At 40.6% G+C, this 16,944-nt stretch overlaps 1 protein-coding gene across 1 annotated transcript in view; it reads left to right on the top strand.

The window, feature by feature from the left end:
* The window catches only part of Jmy (junction mediating and regulatory protein, p53 cofactor), a 66,128-nt gene that overhangs the window by 8,614 nt on the left and 40,570 nt on the right, over positions 1–16,944 (top strand). The window contains exon 2 of the mRNA XM_036207172.1: positions 11,174–11,347. Coding sequence (XP_036063065.1) covers positions 11,174–11,347 — 174 coding nt within the window. The remainder of the gene's footprint in view (positions 1–11,173; positions 11,348–16,944) is intronic.

Genomic DNA, 16,944 nt, shown 5'->3' with positions numbered 1-16,944 from the left:
TTAAATAGTTTAAATTTTTTTTTAATTTTAATTTTTAAAATTAATTTTCTATTATCAGCTTGATACAGTATAAATTCTTGTCTTAATTGGTTTCTTTTTTTCCCTTTCCTTTCCTTTTTCTTTTCTTGACTAGAAAAGTCTCAGGTAGCCCAGGCTGGTCTTGAGTTCCTGACCCTTCTGCCTCTATTTTCCCTATGCTGGAGTTATAGGAGTAGCCTATCACATTTTGTTCATTTGGATTTCTTGCTCTAAATCATAGTTCTTACCCTTCCTAACCGCAGCCCTGTAAAGGGATCTCAACTCACAGGTTGAGAACTACTAACCTAAATGCTTACACTCTACGAAGCCATTAGAAGGGGTTCAAGGTTGCATGGTGCCCAGTCAGATTATTTCACACATCAGATTTGGGTTTGATTCTTCCTTGCTAAAGAGGGTCAACTTGTACAAATTCCTTAGTAATGCGATGTGTGTGTTTGGAAGGGAGAAGTTGTGGCTATAGTTGCCTTCATTTCTTAAACCGTCACCTAGAACTTAATTGGTGTTACTGTTCTCCAGTATTATTTACTTGGCCTTTTGCTGACTACAAAGTACTATTACCAACAGAAAACAAAAGGTAGGCCATCTGTTTGTGTGCTTGCTTTCTTGTAATGAGAAATTTCTTGGGGCTCTTTACTCGTAAAAGGCTAAGATATGGTTCCTGTGAATCTGCCTCGCTCTCTGTTACTGACAGGAGGATTGATTTCTAAGGTTACAATGAAGGCATTGAGGTTAGATTTCACTGTATTGCCATGAAGGGTGTTGACATAAACAGCTTAAAAGGAGGAAAAGATGTTGCCTCCTAGTTTCAGCTCATGGTTAATTACTCTTACTTTGAACCTGAGGTAAGGTAGACTATCAGGGCAGAGAGGGAGTGATGGAGCTGGGTTGCCCATCTCAGATGGCTGTGGACAAGATAGACCGTTCAGAGGCACACTACCAGTGACCTTCCTTGGGATAGCCTTCACTTTCTAATATAGCCCATTCAACTATGAGCCCATCAGTAGATCAATCTTTAGTGCGCACATCACTTCTAATACCACACTAGCTTTTAAGTGGCAGGTCATGTGCACACAACAGACTAAATAGTTCTTGGTGATTTTTGGTATAGTTGGTAAAGTTATTTTTGCTTCTCTAGAATTTTGTTACTGTGTCTAACTTCTGGAAACAGTACAGGGCCAGGCATTTTGAAGTCCTGGGACTCTGACATGTGCTGGAACAAAGTACCTGTCAAGAGCATGGATGAATGGATTTATTTTGTTTTAGAGTGTGAGGTTGCTGTTAACCATGGTGGTGAAGCCATGGCAACATGAACCAGTTGGTAAGCAGAAAGGTGAATGCTGACATTCAGCTCACTGTTTTTACCGCCTAGGATCTCAACCCATGGAATGATACCACACATATTTAGGGAAGATCTTTCTACCCCCATTAACCTAATCTGGAAACAACTTCACAGAAGTGTCAGAGGTTTGTTTATGTGGTGATTCTAAATTCTAACAAATTTACAATCAGGATTAACCATCACACTACTTAAAGTTTTTGGAAGACCTTGATTCCCCACCCCCCCCAAGCTGAGGACCGAACCCAGGGCCTTGCGCTTGCTAGTCAAGGGCTCTGCCACTGAGCTAAATCCCCAACTCGTCCTTGATTTTTGTACATATACTATAATCAACTAGTCATGTCTGTCCTGGAGCTCCATATATGGACCAGGTTGTCTACATATGTGGAATCAGAATCACAGATCCTCCACATCTGCCTCCAGAGTGCTGAGATTAAAGGCATTCTCTACCATGCCTGGCTATTTAGAAAAGTAAATAACGTTTCTAAATAAATACAAAAAGCATTCACTTCTCTGCTTACCAACTGCAAGGGGGCAGTACTTGTGGCTTATACCTGTAATTCCAGAGTTTGGGAGGCTGAGGCATGAAGGAGGTTCTAAGGATTTTAGGCCAGACTGGGCTATGTCTGTCTGTCTGAATATAAAGCTACAGGAGGAATATGTTTTGTGTGATGTTTCTTTTTGCTTTTTTAAGACAGGTCCTACTATGTCACACTGTCTGGCTTGGAACTATGTAGACTGGGCTGGTCTCATCCTCCTGCCTTTGCCTCCTGGGCGAGGACTTGGGTTAAAGGCTCACATCACCATGCCTGGCTAAATATATTCAAGTTCTGTCTTAGACTGTTCTGGCCAGGAGTAACCACATCTGGTTAGATGTGGGAATATTTCACCTTTAAAATTTTCACAAATATATACTATTTGGAAGAAAGACTTTTTTTTTGTTTTGTTTTGTTTTTTTTGAGACAGGGTTTCTCTGTGTAGCTTTGTGCCTTTCCTGGAACTCACTCTGTAGCCCAGGCTGGCCTCAAACTCACAGAGATCCGCCTGGCTCTGCCTCCCGAGTGCCGGGACTAAATGTGTGTGCCACCACCGCCCAGCAAGAAAGACCTTACAAAAGCATTTCCTAGTCCCTGGTTAGCCTCCAGAGAAGAAGTAGGGAGTGTGGTATGGTCTGTATTGCTGCTCAGAAATCTGCTTGTCTCCTCTGCTACTTTAGCCTTACTTTCCCTTCATAACTGCACTGAAGACAGCTCATTTCCTTTACTAATGTTTCTCGGTAGATCTGAAAGTGGGGAGAAGAAAGATGTTGACTTCTCTTGCTTTATTTTTAGTCCTCCTCCATATTGTTTATTTTAAGTACATTTTTTGGTACTAGGAAACTAAATAAGATAATAGCAAGTAGGGTTAATGAAGGCTCAAAAGAGAAAATGTATGAATTAACTTTCTAGTAGCAATATTGAACCTTGAAAGTTGCAAGGGAATCATATTCATTATTCTATTAAAAGGAAACTATTATATTGACGCTGCTCTTGTAAACAGTTGGTTTCACTCTGGCTCCCTGGAGTTCCTCAGAATTGACTCTTGAGTTGTTTTTCTTCGTGTTAAGTTTTGTGGAACCTGAAGCTAGTTTATTAGGATATTTTATTTGTCTTGGTGAAAATTGCCCTACATAGATTAGATAAAGCAGCAGTTCTTGTCTGAAGTGTCAGCATGCTTAGAATTTTATAGAGGGGAATTGGGAGGAATCTAAAATTAAATTATGCTTTTGTTCTTTTCAAATCTTGTTTAACTGTGACATTTCCCAGTTGGCCCATTTAGTTTACTATTTTCCATGGAATTCCTTGGTATTTCAGTCTCTCTAAACTCAAAAGACTGTTAAGAACAAACTGGCCATGCATGCAGGCCATATGGTGAAGTATAGTTAAGAGTATGAGTTAGTCTGGGAGCTGTTGATAACTTTTTCTTGGACTAAACTTTAGAGAAGTTATTGAACCTGTGCCTTGGGTCCTTTCATTTCTGAAGTGATGTAAATTTATACCTGCTTCATAAGGTCATTAGTGAGATGTACATGCCTATGCCTAGTATATAGAAACTTATAGCAAATAAAAACTACCATTTACTTTCCCCTGAGACACTTATTACTAGCAGGCTGTTGGATTCCTCTGAAATCCTAACCTATTTCTACTAAAAACCAGGTTGGTGATTCAAAGCCTTGTTGGTGATGATGGAAGTTGGTCCCATAAAGGTCAACATTCCCAAACTGATACAGTGTCTAAATAAGAACAACAGGTTGGCCTGGTCTTTGTGCATCATCAGAGACCTCTCCATGATTCCCAAGACAAGTTGCTGCTACATACGTATCTAATTATTTGGTTGACTTTACAGGATATGGTGATCCTTTTGGTACAGTTGATTGTAATTTTGGTTTTCTCCACCCACATCCCAGAGCTTTTCTCCCCATAGGCATGTGCTCTGCTTCTGAGCTAAGCCTTTGGAGCCTCTTTAATTGTTTGAATTTTGGTTTTTGAGACAGTCTCATTGTATTGTCCTTAGTGTCCTATTGCTGTGAAGAGACGCCATGACCACGGCAACTTATAAAGGAAAACATTTAATTGGGGCTGGTTTTTATAGTTCAGAGGCTTAGTCCTTGGAAGCATGGTATCACATAGGCAGACATGGTGCTAGAGAGGTGGTTGAGATTTCCACATCCAGATCAGCAGGCAGTTGGAAGAGAGATATTGGGCCTGGCTTGAGCATTTGAAACCTCAGAGCCCATTCCCAGTGACACTTCCTCTAGCAAGGCCACACCCACTGACAAGGCCGCACCTCCTAACCCCTGTCAAGTAGCACCACTCCTTAATGACCAGGTAGTCAAATATGGGAGCCCATGGGGCGGGGGCTGCAGGCGCCTGTTCTAACCAGCACACAGGCCTCCAACTCCTGGGCTCAAATGCTCTACCTCAGCCTCCCATGGAGCTGGGACTGTAGGTGTGCACTACTGTGCCTAACAATCTTTATTCTTTTCAGACAACCGTGATTACATTTGTAGAACTACAATCGGAATAATGTTAAATTGTAAGTACTGACCTAGAAGCCCTTAAATTGCATTCAGTAATTTATTCATTAAATAGTTTCTGGGGCTGGAGGTGTAGTTAGGTGGCAAAGCATATTTATAACATCAGTAAGACCCTAGGTTTGACCTTTAGCATCATAATCATTAATAACTAAACAACTAAATAATACTCGGAATTCTCTTGTCAGGTACTAGGCATAACTGATAATACAGATGGGCCCCTTAGCCAGACATGTTGGCATGTGCTGTTAATTAATCCCATTAGTGGCAGAGGCAGTCAGATCTCTGTAAGTTCCAGGCCAGCCTGGTCTATATGATGAGCTCCAGACAGCCAGGGCTACATAGAGAGACCCTATCTCAAAACAAAACAGTATAACTAGATGGTAGTGGCGTATGCCTTTAGTCTCAGCATTTGGGAGGCAGAGAGAGGCATGTACATCTCTGAGTTTGAAGCCAGCCTGGTCTACAAATTGAGTTCCAGGACAGCCAGGGCTACGCACAGAGAAACCCTGTCTTGAAATACCAAAACCAAACCAACCAAACCAAAAAAACGTAGATTCTTAAAATTCACTATACATTATACCAGTGGTTCTCAACCTATGTGTCATGACCCCTTTGGGGGTCACATATTGGATATCCTGCATTTCAGATATTTACATCACTATTCATAACAGCAACAAAACTATAGCAGTGAAGTAGCAGTGAAATAATTTTATGGTTGGGGGTCATCACAACATGAGGAACTGTTTAAAGGGTCACAGTTCTAGGAGGGTTGAGAACTGCTTTGTACTCATCTGTTCTAATTTTTCCTACTTTCTACTTTTTAAGTGCTGGCTATTTTGATCAGTATTTTAATAGTTCCTCTTGCAAAATGTTGTGTATTCTTTTTAAAATTTTCACTAAACATGTTTACCTCAGTCTTGAGTAGTCATGAATTGTGCAGTCAAAAAAATATTGTCTTTGTGGGAGAATATCTAATGTGCCTTTTGGGTATGACATGTCTGATAGTTGAGAACTGCCTGCAATTGACTTCTTCCCACTTTACTTTATTAGTATGCTTTTCAAAGGAGTTATTTTTGTTTAGAGACAGAATCTCACATAGTCAGGAGGAATCCTGGCTCTGAGGCCAATGGTGACCTTGAACTTTTTGGCTCTATTCATTGCTGATAGTATAGACCTGTTCCACATGTCCAGCCCAGTTTTATTACTTACATTTATATTTATATTTAGTTTACATTTTATATATATATATATATATATATATATATATATATATACACGTACTCGTGTGTGCGTGTGTGTGTGTGTGTGTGTGTGTGTGTGTGTGTGTGTATGTGTGCTGGGTGTCTTCCTCAGCTGCTCTCCACCTTACTTTATGACACAGGGGCTCTTGACTGTTCAGCTGTGGCTAGCCCTCAAGCTCAGCAATCTGTTTTTGCCTCCCCAGCTGCGCATAGCCTTTTGTCTGGGTGTTTATATGGGTGCAGGGATCTGAATCCAGGTCCTTTGTTTGCATGGCAAGCATTTATTTTACTGACTTGTCACCCTCCCACCCCAACCTGGGATTTTATTCTTACGAAGAGTTATTTTATAAATCAATTTCTTTGAAAGTATCTATTTCTATTTGGAAGGAGTGGCGGGTTAACGTGGTATAAGTCAGTTTCCTATACTGTCCTTATATAATGTAGGTGTTATGGACCTGTACACTTAAGCTGCATGCTGTGGTCTGTTGCTTCTAAGTTACAAGCCTGCATAACATGTTACTGTATGGAATGCAGTAAGCAGTTGTATCACAATGAACATTTGTGTATCTAAACAGAAGAGCTACTGTAAAAATGTGTGTCTGTGTAAGGCAGTATCAATGAATGGGTCTTGCAGGATTGAAAGTTGTGTGTGAGCCATTGACTATGAAAGCTTAGGGTGTGATCGCATTGGGACTGTGGTGAGATTGATGCTGTCTGTGCCAGTTTACTCCCATAGTTACAGTGTATCTCATGTAGTTAGGAAGATGATCCTAGCACCCATCCCTGAAGAAGAGGGGCAGTTTTTTCTTTTGCTATAGCTTTTTTGTTTGTTTGTTTTTTCTGAGACAGGGTTTCTCTGTGTAGCTTTGTGACTTTCCTGGATCTCACTCTGTAGCCCAGGCTGGCCTCGAACTCAGAGATCCACCTGCCTCTGCCTCCCAAGTGCTGGGACTAAAGGCGTGCGCCACCACTGCCTGACTTGCTATAGCTTTTAGGGACCCTTGAGAACTAGGTAATAGTTTGGTACATTTATATATTATATATTGATTTAATCAGGATATTCAGGTACCATCTCATACATTAGTTCTTCGAAATGTTTGTTATTTTGGATTATATGAAATAGTAGTAACTACATAGTAATGACCTATGTAATAGAACTCCCATTTCCATTCTTCTGTTAAATTGTTTCCACTTAAATTTCTCCCCATCCTCACCTTCTTCTCTCTGCTCCTCCTTCGAGAAACCCACCCACTATTCTGATTACTAGGTCTGTGAGCTCAGCTGAAAAAGAAATTTACATTGTTACTGACTCCTTTAGAAAACTAAAGAAAACTGAGCCGGGTGGTGGACCACACCTTTAATCCCAGCACTCAGGAGGCAGAGGCAGGTGGTTCTCTGTGAGTTCAAGGCCAGCCTGGGCTACAGAGTGAGTTACAGGAAAGGCTCCAAAACTACACCGAGAAACCCTGTCTTGAAAAAACAAACAAAACAAAAAAACCAACAAGAAACTAAAGAAAACTGTATGTCCTTGTGTTAGAGGAGTTTTTCATTCAGCAGACTTTTGTTTTAGACTTAAGGTTGAAACTTGTTAGGTTAAGAGCCATTCTTACCAGGATTACATTGAGATGGAGACAAAGGATGTCTAGAGGGTCTGATGGGAGGGAGCCTGTAATCCCAGCTCTTAGGAGGCTCCTGTAGAGTTGCAGGGTCAACCCGTTTGAGCTACAGAAGGAGTCCCAGTAACTTAGAGACTTGTGGCAGCGCAGAAAGCTGGGAGAGAAAGCCGAACATGACAGTTTGCTTTTTTTTTTTTTTTTTTTTTTTTTGAGCTGAGGATCGAACCCAGGGCCTTGTGCTTGCTAGACAAGCGCTCTACCACTGAGCTAAATCCCCAACCCCGGTTTGCTTTTAATCCCAGCACTCTTGAGGCAGGAGGATCTGTCTACATAGCAAGTACCAGGTTAGCCAAAGCTACATAGTGATACCCTTTTAAAAAAAGTGGGGGAAAAAGAACTGCTGTGTCTGTTGGCAGAGTGCCTGTCTCCCATGCAGAAAGCCCTGGGCTCAGAAGCTCAGCATTGGGGAGGTAGGGACAGAAGGTCAGTAGTTTAACTCAAGGTTGTTGGGGTACTCAGAGTTCAAGGCTAGCCTATATGAGTCTATGTCTCAAGGAAAAAGAAAAGGGTTGGAAATATAGCTTAATGATGGAGTGTTTACCTAGCTTGTGTAAACAAGGTTCCATAACACACACACACACACACACACACACACACACACACACACACACACACACAATCTGTTTTACTTACTAGGCTTAGGGAATTATATGTAGTGCTTGGTAAATTTTTATTTTGTGTCTTCTGTGTTTGTGAAGTAATTCCCTAAAATTTCAGAAGAGCTTTGTCAGAGTAAACAGCAAACCCCAAACCTTGGTAATTATTGTGTTTATAGGTGTTCATCCTGAGTGTGTGTCTGTACCCCTTGTGTGTGTTCAGTGCCTGTGGAGGCCAGAAGAGGGTATTAGGTCCTCTAGGACTGGAGTTCAGAACCCCCACTTCCCCACTTCCCTCTTCTGTCGCTGTGGTTCTGCTGACTGGTCTGGAGCCCTTAGAAAGTCCTTGGCAGGACGTCTTACCCATATCCAGGTATGTCTGCATTCCTAGTGTCACAATGAATGCTTTCAAATTTGTCAAGCTTGTCGGCCTCCTCTAGGTACTTCTCACATTTTAAATTTGCTGCTCTTCTTGCTCACTAACAGCCCCAATCCTAAATATTCTAATTACACAAATTCTTTCTACTCATGTCTTATTTATAGTATCCTGTATATTTCACAGTTTATAACCCGTGAGTGTCCAAAGCAGTGTGTTTATTCTCTGAACTTTTTCAGTTTTTACTTTAGCTGAATAGTGATCGCCTCTGTTCCCCTTCTTTTCCCTGTGCTAGGTAGGTGGTAAGCACTCACCCCTGTGCCATTTCCTATTGAATTCCTTTATCATGAATTAGAGAAAACAATTTAAAGTCTGTTGAGTAAATTGTATTTTTAAGTGGATTTCATTTAAGATTATTTCCAGATTACTTAGATTAAAATAGAAGACAATTATCATTGCTTTTGAAGTAATGTAGTGTTGGAAAAACCTGAAACTTTATAGCAAAGACAGATTAATAAATTAGTATTGTTAGGTGAGATGCCCTGTGCTTCTGCAAGAGGATTCAGTTTAGTTGCTGTATAGTTGAGTACTGCTCTCTTGGAGAGTAAAAGGCGTGTAGGAAATACTGGGTAATTATTTTAATATTTGAACTTATTTCTACCTTATACAGATCTGTGAAACTTGTAAATTAATAGGCATATAGTAACGGTGTTTCCATTGTGGCGGAAAGTAGTTTCTACAACAGTTTTAACACATTGACTTTAGTGTTCTTGAAAGCAAAACTCAAAGAAGCCTACTTAGTGTCTGAGGTTCTCTAATTTTGAATTGGTCTAGACTCATACTTACATAACAGTGAGGACTAGGAGAGCTTTGTTATTTGGAGATGTTGCTGCCGTTTGTTCTTTCTCGTTTCTTTATTTTGCTGTTTGTGAAACTTGGTGTTTAGTCATTTTAAAGGAAGTGTTTCATTTTCAAGTAGAATTAAAGATAAGGTTCATCTTTTTCTTGCAAAGATTTATTGCAAGAATTTAGAATGACTGCCCCCCACCCGAGCAGGTCTGATCCTTCCTTACTGCTTTTATTGTTTCTGATATGTGTAGCATGTAGCATGCCTTGGAGTGGTAGGTCATGGTGAAGGTGGGTAGTCTAGCCTCAAGTTTGAACTCATTGCTGGTATCTGAGAAGAGCTCAGTGTTGAGAAACTAACCGGTCATTTCCACAGTAGGAGATACTGCTTTCTTTCCTTACCTTACCATGACATGGGTTACTGAAAGAAGACATTCACTGACTTTGCCACTTCAGAGAAGTCGGGGCATGTATCATTTTTAGACTCATCGTGCCTCATCTCGTGGGAGAGGCCTACATAGTTTTGGCTATTATGGTGAAGGGATTTAGCCGTCCCCTCCCCTTGTGTTTTGTGTTTATGTGAGTCAGAATACTTTTGGGAAGTGGAAAGAATTGTGAGTCTGTACAGTGTGTGTGATAGTGTATGCCTGTAATGCCAGCACCTGAGTAACTGAGACAGGAGGATATGAGATCAAGGATAGTCTAGCCTACATAATAGAACCCTGGCTTAACAAGTACCCCCCCCCCCCAACACACACACACACTCTTGCTTGGTGGCTGGCTGAGTTTGAAAAAGTATGACTAAACATGCGTCTTTGTTTACCTTCTCCCATTCTTCCCCCTGTTCAGTTCCTTCTCTTGGAGGCAACCTCTCATAGGAGCCTTTTCTTTCAAGTAGTTACTAGAATCTTAGAGACTTACTTAATTCTTTCTTCTTTAACAAGCTGTAGTTCTTTTAATAGCTACATAATACTCAATTTTGATATATCTCTGTGATGTTTATTTTGCAGATTAAAAAAAATTTTTAAGTCTTCTATGTATGGGCGTTTTTCCTGAAAGTATGACTATGCACCATGTGTGTATGCCTGGAGGCCCTGGAGGCCAGAAGAGGGTGTAGATTCCCCTGTCACTGAAGTTACAGTCTTGAGCCACCGTGTGAGTGCTGGGAATGAAACCTGTGTCCTTTGAAGGGACAGCCAGTGCAGAGCCATCTCTGCAGTCCCTAGCTTACAGATTTTTAAAAGCTTTCCAGCTATTGGAATTTCATTGTGGTAAAAACAAAAAACAAAAAACAAAAACCCAAACTTAATACTCTAGTTCTGTTGTTTTTAAGACTTTCTGGCCTAGCACAGGTCAGTCTGAATACTGGGGGAGGTGGGGTTTTGTTGTTTGCTTTGGTTCCGTGTATATGTGTACTTGAGCTGGTGCTAGTTTCCGAGACAGGACCTCGTGTAGCTGAGGTAGCTTTCCTAATGACTTTATAGATGAGGATGACATGAAACTTCTCCATAGCTTCTGCTCAGCTACCTTAGAACCCAGGCCCACTGTCCAGGCATGGCACTGCCCACAGTGGGCTGGGCCTCCTACATCAATTAGTAATGAAGAAAATGTCTCATAGACATGCCCACAGGCTAGTCTGATGGAAGCAATCCTCAGTTGAGACTTCTTCCCAGATGTGTTTAGGTTTGTGTCAACAACTAACCAGCTCAGTAATAACGTGTTGTTGTTGTTGTTGTTGTTTGTGGTTTTGTTTCATTATATGATTGGAGAGCACTACTAGATGCTGATTTAAAGGCAGGCAGATAGCATGTACTCCTCCAGCCTAATGAATCAGGCTGTGGTCTCATGTAGTAAGACCTTGGAGTATGGAGATGAAGGATGACATGCAAACTGTGGGTTTAGTACCTTGATTCTGGGTCAGAAGCAAGTACAGTGTTTATTATAAGTTGCTTATTTGGTTTTCTTAGTGTTGAAACTTTCTCCACAGCTCTTGGACAAGCACAAGACTATAGAGAGCATGGTGGAGCTTTTAGATTTGTATCAGATGGAAGATGAAGCCTACAGCAGCCTTGCAGAGGCCACAACCGAACTCTACCAGTATTTACTTCAGCCATTCCGAGACATGCGAGAGCTTGCCATGCTGCGAAGACAGCAGATCAAGGTATTGTTGTTATTACTGTTATTGTTATTATTTAAAGCATAAACTGAAGGGACTCTAGTTCTGAGGCTGGCTAGTCACACATTGTAATTACGAAAGAAGCTTTTAAATAATGCAAACAGATTCTTGGCCTGCCTTCTCCACGGTCCCTTGTGGGGACAATAAGTATACATATGGTTGTACTCTTATTGTTTTTTAATTTTTTTTATTTATTATGTATATAGTGTTCTGTGTGCATGTGTCCCTGCAGGCCAGAAGAGGGCACCAGATCTCATGGTTGGGAGGCACCATGGGTTGCTGGGAATTGAACTCAGGACCTTTGGAAGAGCAGCCAGTGCTCTTAACCTCTGAGCCATCTCTCCAGCCCATGGTTGTACTCTTAATTGAACTTTTGAAAAATACTGAATTGTCAGTTATTTTAACATACATTTGGCACTAGAATAAAAAGGTGTCAGGAACCTAAGACTGGATATTAGAATTTACTTCTAAAAATCAACTGTAGACACTTTTTGAGAATCTAATAAAGGCACAAAAGAACAATAGACTGTCTGAGCGAGCTCCTATCACTGCTTACTCCATTTTTCTTAGAAACTGTGAGGAGAAACATCATATTTATTTCATTTGTCACTTTCTCTGAGGTACAAAAATATTTGACTACATTTTTTATAAGCTGTTGCCTCTCATACCATCAACCACTACTATTTTATTCTTTGTGCTTCTTATGAATGCTTGCTACATATAAGCATATTTCCTAGTAATTCATTACACCTAGTTATTGAGTTCATAGTGTATCAGTATGTTAAGTGGTACTACTACAAAATTACTCATTTATTTCCTTATCTGTAGCTAGTAATATTCACCAATTTAGGTGACTATAATTCCAAAGAATGTCTTAAAATTATATTATTTATTTTACTAATTAATTTTTTTTTTTTTTTTTTTTTTTAGACAAGGTTCTCTGTGTAACAGTACTGGTTGTTCTGGAACTCACTTTGTAGATCAGGCTAGCCTCAAACTCACAGATATTTACCTGCCTCTGCCTCCCAAGTTCTGGGATTAAAGGCATGCGCCACTACTGCCTGGCTACTAATTACTATTAAGTTAGAAAATAAGACACATTTAAAAACGAAATTATAATTGATTTGACAAAGTATTTGTTATAAGTACAACTAAAAACACTTGCTTATTACATAGTATCATGTGGATGTGATATAGTTTAGTTATTAGCATTTCTTTTGCTGTGATAAAGCACCATGACCAAAAACAACTTGGGGAGGAGAGGGCTTTTTCAGCTTACAGTTCCCCACCACAGCCCATCACTAAGGGAGGTCAGGACAGGAACTCAAAACAGCGCAGGAACCTGGAGGCAGGAGCTGATGCAGAGGCCATGGAGGGGTGCTGCTTCCTGGCTTGCTCAGACTGCTTTCTTAGAGAACTCAGGAGCACAGCCCAGGGGTGGTAGTACCTACAGTGAGCTGTGTCCTCCCCCATCAATCAAGATGTACCAGAGGCTTTCCTGAAGCACATCCAGTAGGAGACATTTTCTCAGTTGAGGTTCCTTCTTAACTGGCTTTGTATCAGGTTCACAAAGCTAACCAGCACAATAATTGAGACTTGGATTTGGTTTATAACAAGCTAGCTAGATCAGTAAAATTTCAAAATCTCTTTTTATATTTTTTTGTTTTTGTAGTGGTTAAATTGAACCTAGGGATTTATGTTTTACCATCTTAATTCCTGGAAATTATTTTATCTTAGTTTATGAAGATAAATTTATGCCTAAAATAGAGGTAGAAACATGTTTCACTCTGACCTGATGGTGCAGTGTGTATTGTGTGTAGAGATAATTCAAAAGTTGTAAAGTAGCAGAATGTATACTCACCACTCTGCTATTCCTAATGCTGACATTTATTCTACAGCTACATTCCGTCTGTCTGTCTGTGTCAGACAATATTCTAAAGGACTTTCTAACTGGAAGTCTGCAGAGGTTTTGCTTGGTCCAGTCTGTATTGCTTGTGTTCCTGTGTTCCCCAAAGGATTGCCTTGTATGGCTGTATTGCACTTGGGTTGGTCTTCGAACTGTCTTTGGGAGAACCAACTTCACTCTGCACCCTTGATGAGACATCAGGTGTGAAATCGAAGTGCAGGAATGTTTATGACATGTATTGTTAGAGAGAGGTCTAAAATAACCATTGAAGGCTCTCGCTGAAGACCCTAGAAAAAGCCAGTGCTAGAGTGTTTGCTTAGCTCCACAAAACCAGCAAGTTAAGGAAAAAAAACAAAAAAATTGAGAGTGAGTGGAAAGCAGAGAAAACTTGGACAGAAATCAATGAGACCTAACCTTGTTACATGAAAAATATGTATTTCAGTGTATTTTAGAAACTTAGTTTAAATGTTTTTGTTTTGTTTTGTTTTGTTTTTTTAAAGAAAACAGTAAACATTGTGAGAGAGGGAGTTGGGGAGAGGAGAGAGATGTTCTGTTTTGTAACAGGGTCTCTCTATGTAGTCCTGGCTGTCCTGGAGCTCACTATATAGACCAGGCATGAGCTCACATTCTCCTGCCTCTGCCTCTTGAGTGCTGGAACTAAAGACGTGCACCGCCACCACCACCCAGTAACTGCCCGGCTCATTGACAATTCTTAAAGACAAAACTTTCAGTAATAAATTTTACTAAAATATTTTAAAGCACTATACAGTAAGAATTGTAAAACAATGCTGAGGTCACTCTGTAGTAGAACACCTGTCTTACCATGCCTTGTTGCCCTGGTACGCAGTCCCCAGCTGCACAGAATAAATGGACAACAAAATTTTGCAGAAATTATAGATTGCCTAACTTGAGCGGTATTGCACATTAATAGCTTGGAAGACTCAATAATGTCAATATGTTGGTCTGTTTTCTGTTATGCAACAAAATGTCCAAAGCAGGCTCTTTTAATACCAAGGAAAGATGGGTTAGTAGTCTAAATCCTGGTGCAGGCTCTGCTCTGGTGAGGGCATCAGTCATAGCCTTTGGTGGCTGCAGCAACAGGAGTGCCAGCATGAGCATGGATCGTCCCTCTGAGTGTTCCCTAGGCTGAACGGAGAGCCTCCTACTAGCCTGCCCCGTCACCACCACCCTGGGAACCAAGTTTGCAACACATGAGCCTTGGGGGGGGGGGGGGTGGTGGTGTTAGAGACGTAGTTTAAACCAAAGTATGAGATCTCATTTAATTGATGCGTTGAAGAAGATCAATTTTAGCAATGCCTTTACAATTTACTTTTATTTAAGGTTAATCTTTAACTTAGCAATTAAACTATTTTCATATACAGCAGTGTTTTCCATTTTATTTATACACTGTACAAAGACTAAATTGTGTGTGGTGGTGCATACCCTTTGACTCCAGCACTCAGAAGACAGAGGCAGCTGGTTTCTGAGTTTGGGGCCAGTCTGGTCTACAAAGCAAGTTCCTGGACAACTAGGACTGTTACACAGAGAAACTCTGTCTCAATAACCTGCTCCCCCCCCAAAAAAAAAATTAGAAGGGCTAAATTGAACATATATACTTCACCAAATTTTGGTGCGAACACTTAAGGTCTGCTGTTACATTTTAAAAGAATATTACATATTGATAAGTATATTTTACTATGTTGTAAAAGATTTTTTAACTTAGTCTTTCTAATAGAAATTTTGTGCCTTTTAACTAAAATCTTCCCTAAACCCCAAATCCCTCTCTTCTACATGAGTTAGTACCATTCTACTGTTTGTTAAAGGCTAACTGACATTTTTATAAGTGTGTGTGGGGACACACACACACACACACACACACACACACACGCACGCACACACACACACACTCCCATGTTTTCTTTTTCCATTCATCTGTTGATGGACACGTGCTCATTCCATCTCTCTTACTGTGAGAAATGCCCAAGTTAACATTGGAACCTCAGCATACTGACATCAAGTCCTTGGTCATATACCTAGAAGTAGGACTGGAAGAATGTGTGCTCTATTTCTAGTTGTCTGTGGAGCCGCCATAATAGTTAACACTAATATATTCCTACAACAGTGCAAAAACCTTCCTTTCTTCATCTTTTTTCCAATATTTGTGATCTCTTGTCTTTTTGATAGTATCCATTTAAATAGGAGTGAGATCACACCTCATTATGGGTTTGACTTTTTCCTTGATGATTAGTGACATAGAATATCTTTCATATACTTGTCAGCTTAGGTCGTTGGCCCATTTTTTAAATTGTCTTCTCCTGTTGGATACTCATCTTTCACAAGATGTCTGGTAGGGAATGAGATCCAGGGTCTTTTGAAGCCACTCAGTTCCCTTACCACAGAGCTGCATCCACAGCCTCTCTCTCACTGCCCAATCTGGCCTTGGTCTTTGTGTCTGCTTTGCTGGCACACCAAGTAGCTGGGATTACAGGTGCATGCTTGTACACCCATTTCACACTCTTGGGTGGTATATGCAGAAGCTCTGATGGGGGTGGACAGAGATGGCTCAGTGATTAAGAGTGCTTACTGCTTTTCTAGAGGATCTTAATTTGGTTCCCAGCACCCATAATCGGTGGTTCATAACCATCTGTAACTCCAACTCCAGGGGATCTAATGCCCTCTTCTGGCCTCTACTGGCACGTGTACCATGCACACAGTAAGTCTTTTTAAAAAAAACGTTACTGATAATCATTTATCATTGAACTAGCAGCCCCAGTGCCCAGAGAAGTTACATTGTGCCACAATATCAATAAATAATTCATAAATCTGTGTTGGCATTTACTTCACCAGAGAATCTTAAGCTAGGTGTTCCCAGTATCTTTTTTTTTTTTTTCCCAGAGCTGAGGACTGAACCCATGGCCTTGTGCTTGCTAGGCAAGTGCTCTACCGCTGAGCTAAATCCCCAACCGCTCCCCTCCCCCAGTATCTTAACAATGCACAGAAGTACCAAAATAAGTTCTTATAAAACGCTGTATCCTAGCAAACATGTACTTGTATAATAAGTTCTATGCCAGAGAATTTGTATTTATAAATTAGTTTTATTCTCCTGGCTACCTAAACTGACACACACCTTTTTCCATGTTAAAACAGGCTCTGTTTTCTTTCTAGCCTTGAAATTCCAAACAGACCTGTCATTGTTTTTAGCACACAGTTCAACTGAACAGGGCTGCTGTGACATCTTCAAGTTTCCCAAGTTAGGAAAAGAAGTTGGGAGAGGATTGTTGCTCAGTGCCTTGAGTACAGTAGAATGACTAGGCAAGGTTTCTAGTGGTTGGTTGCAGCATAAGAGCTGCCAAGTTCAAAAGTCATCCACAAAGCAGCAGTGTGTGTGTGTGTGTGTGTGTGTGTGTGTGTGTGTGTGTGTGTGAGAGAGAGAGAGAGAGAGGGAGAGAGAAAGAGAGAGGGAGAGAGAGAGAGAGAGAGAGAGAAATGTTGAAGCTTGTGTATATTTTGTTGTGAGTTGGAGACACAAGTGCTAATCCAGCAGCAGTGTGCAAGTTATCTTGAGATGAGTGCACTGTTGTTTGGTTTTTAACCTCCTCCCACAAAAGCCATAATAGAAAATTTGAGTCTTCTGGGTGTCCATCCCTCCTTTTGTCTGTTGATGGGAGATGCAGCG

This window comes from Onychomys torridus, chromosome 15 (assembly GCF_903995425.1).
Source record: "Onychomys torridus chromosome 15, mOncTor1.1, whole genome shotgun sequence".
In the NCBI taxonomy this organism is placed as follows: domain Eukaryota; kingdom Metazoa; phylum Chordata; class Mammalia; order Rodentia; family Cricetidae; genus Onychomys; species Onychomys torridus.
This window is presented reverse-complemented; position numbering and strand designations above follow the sequence as displayed.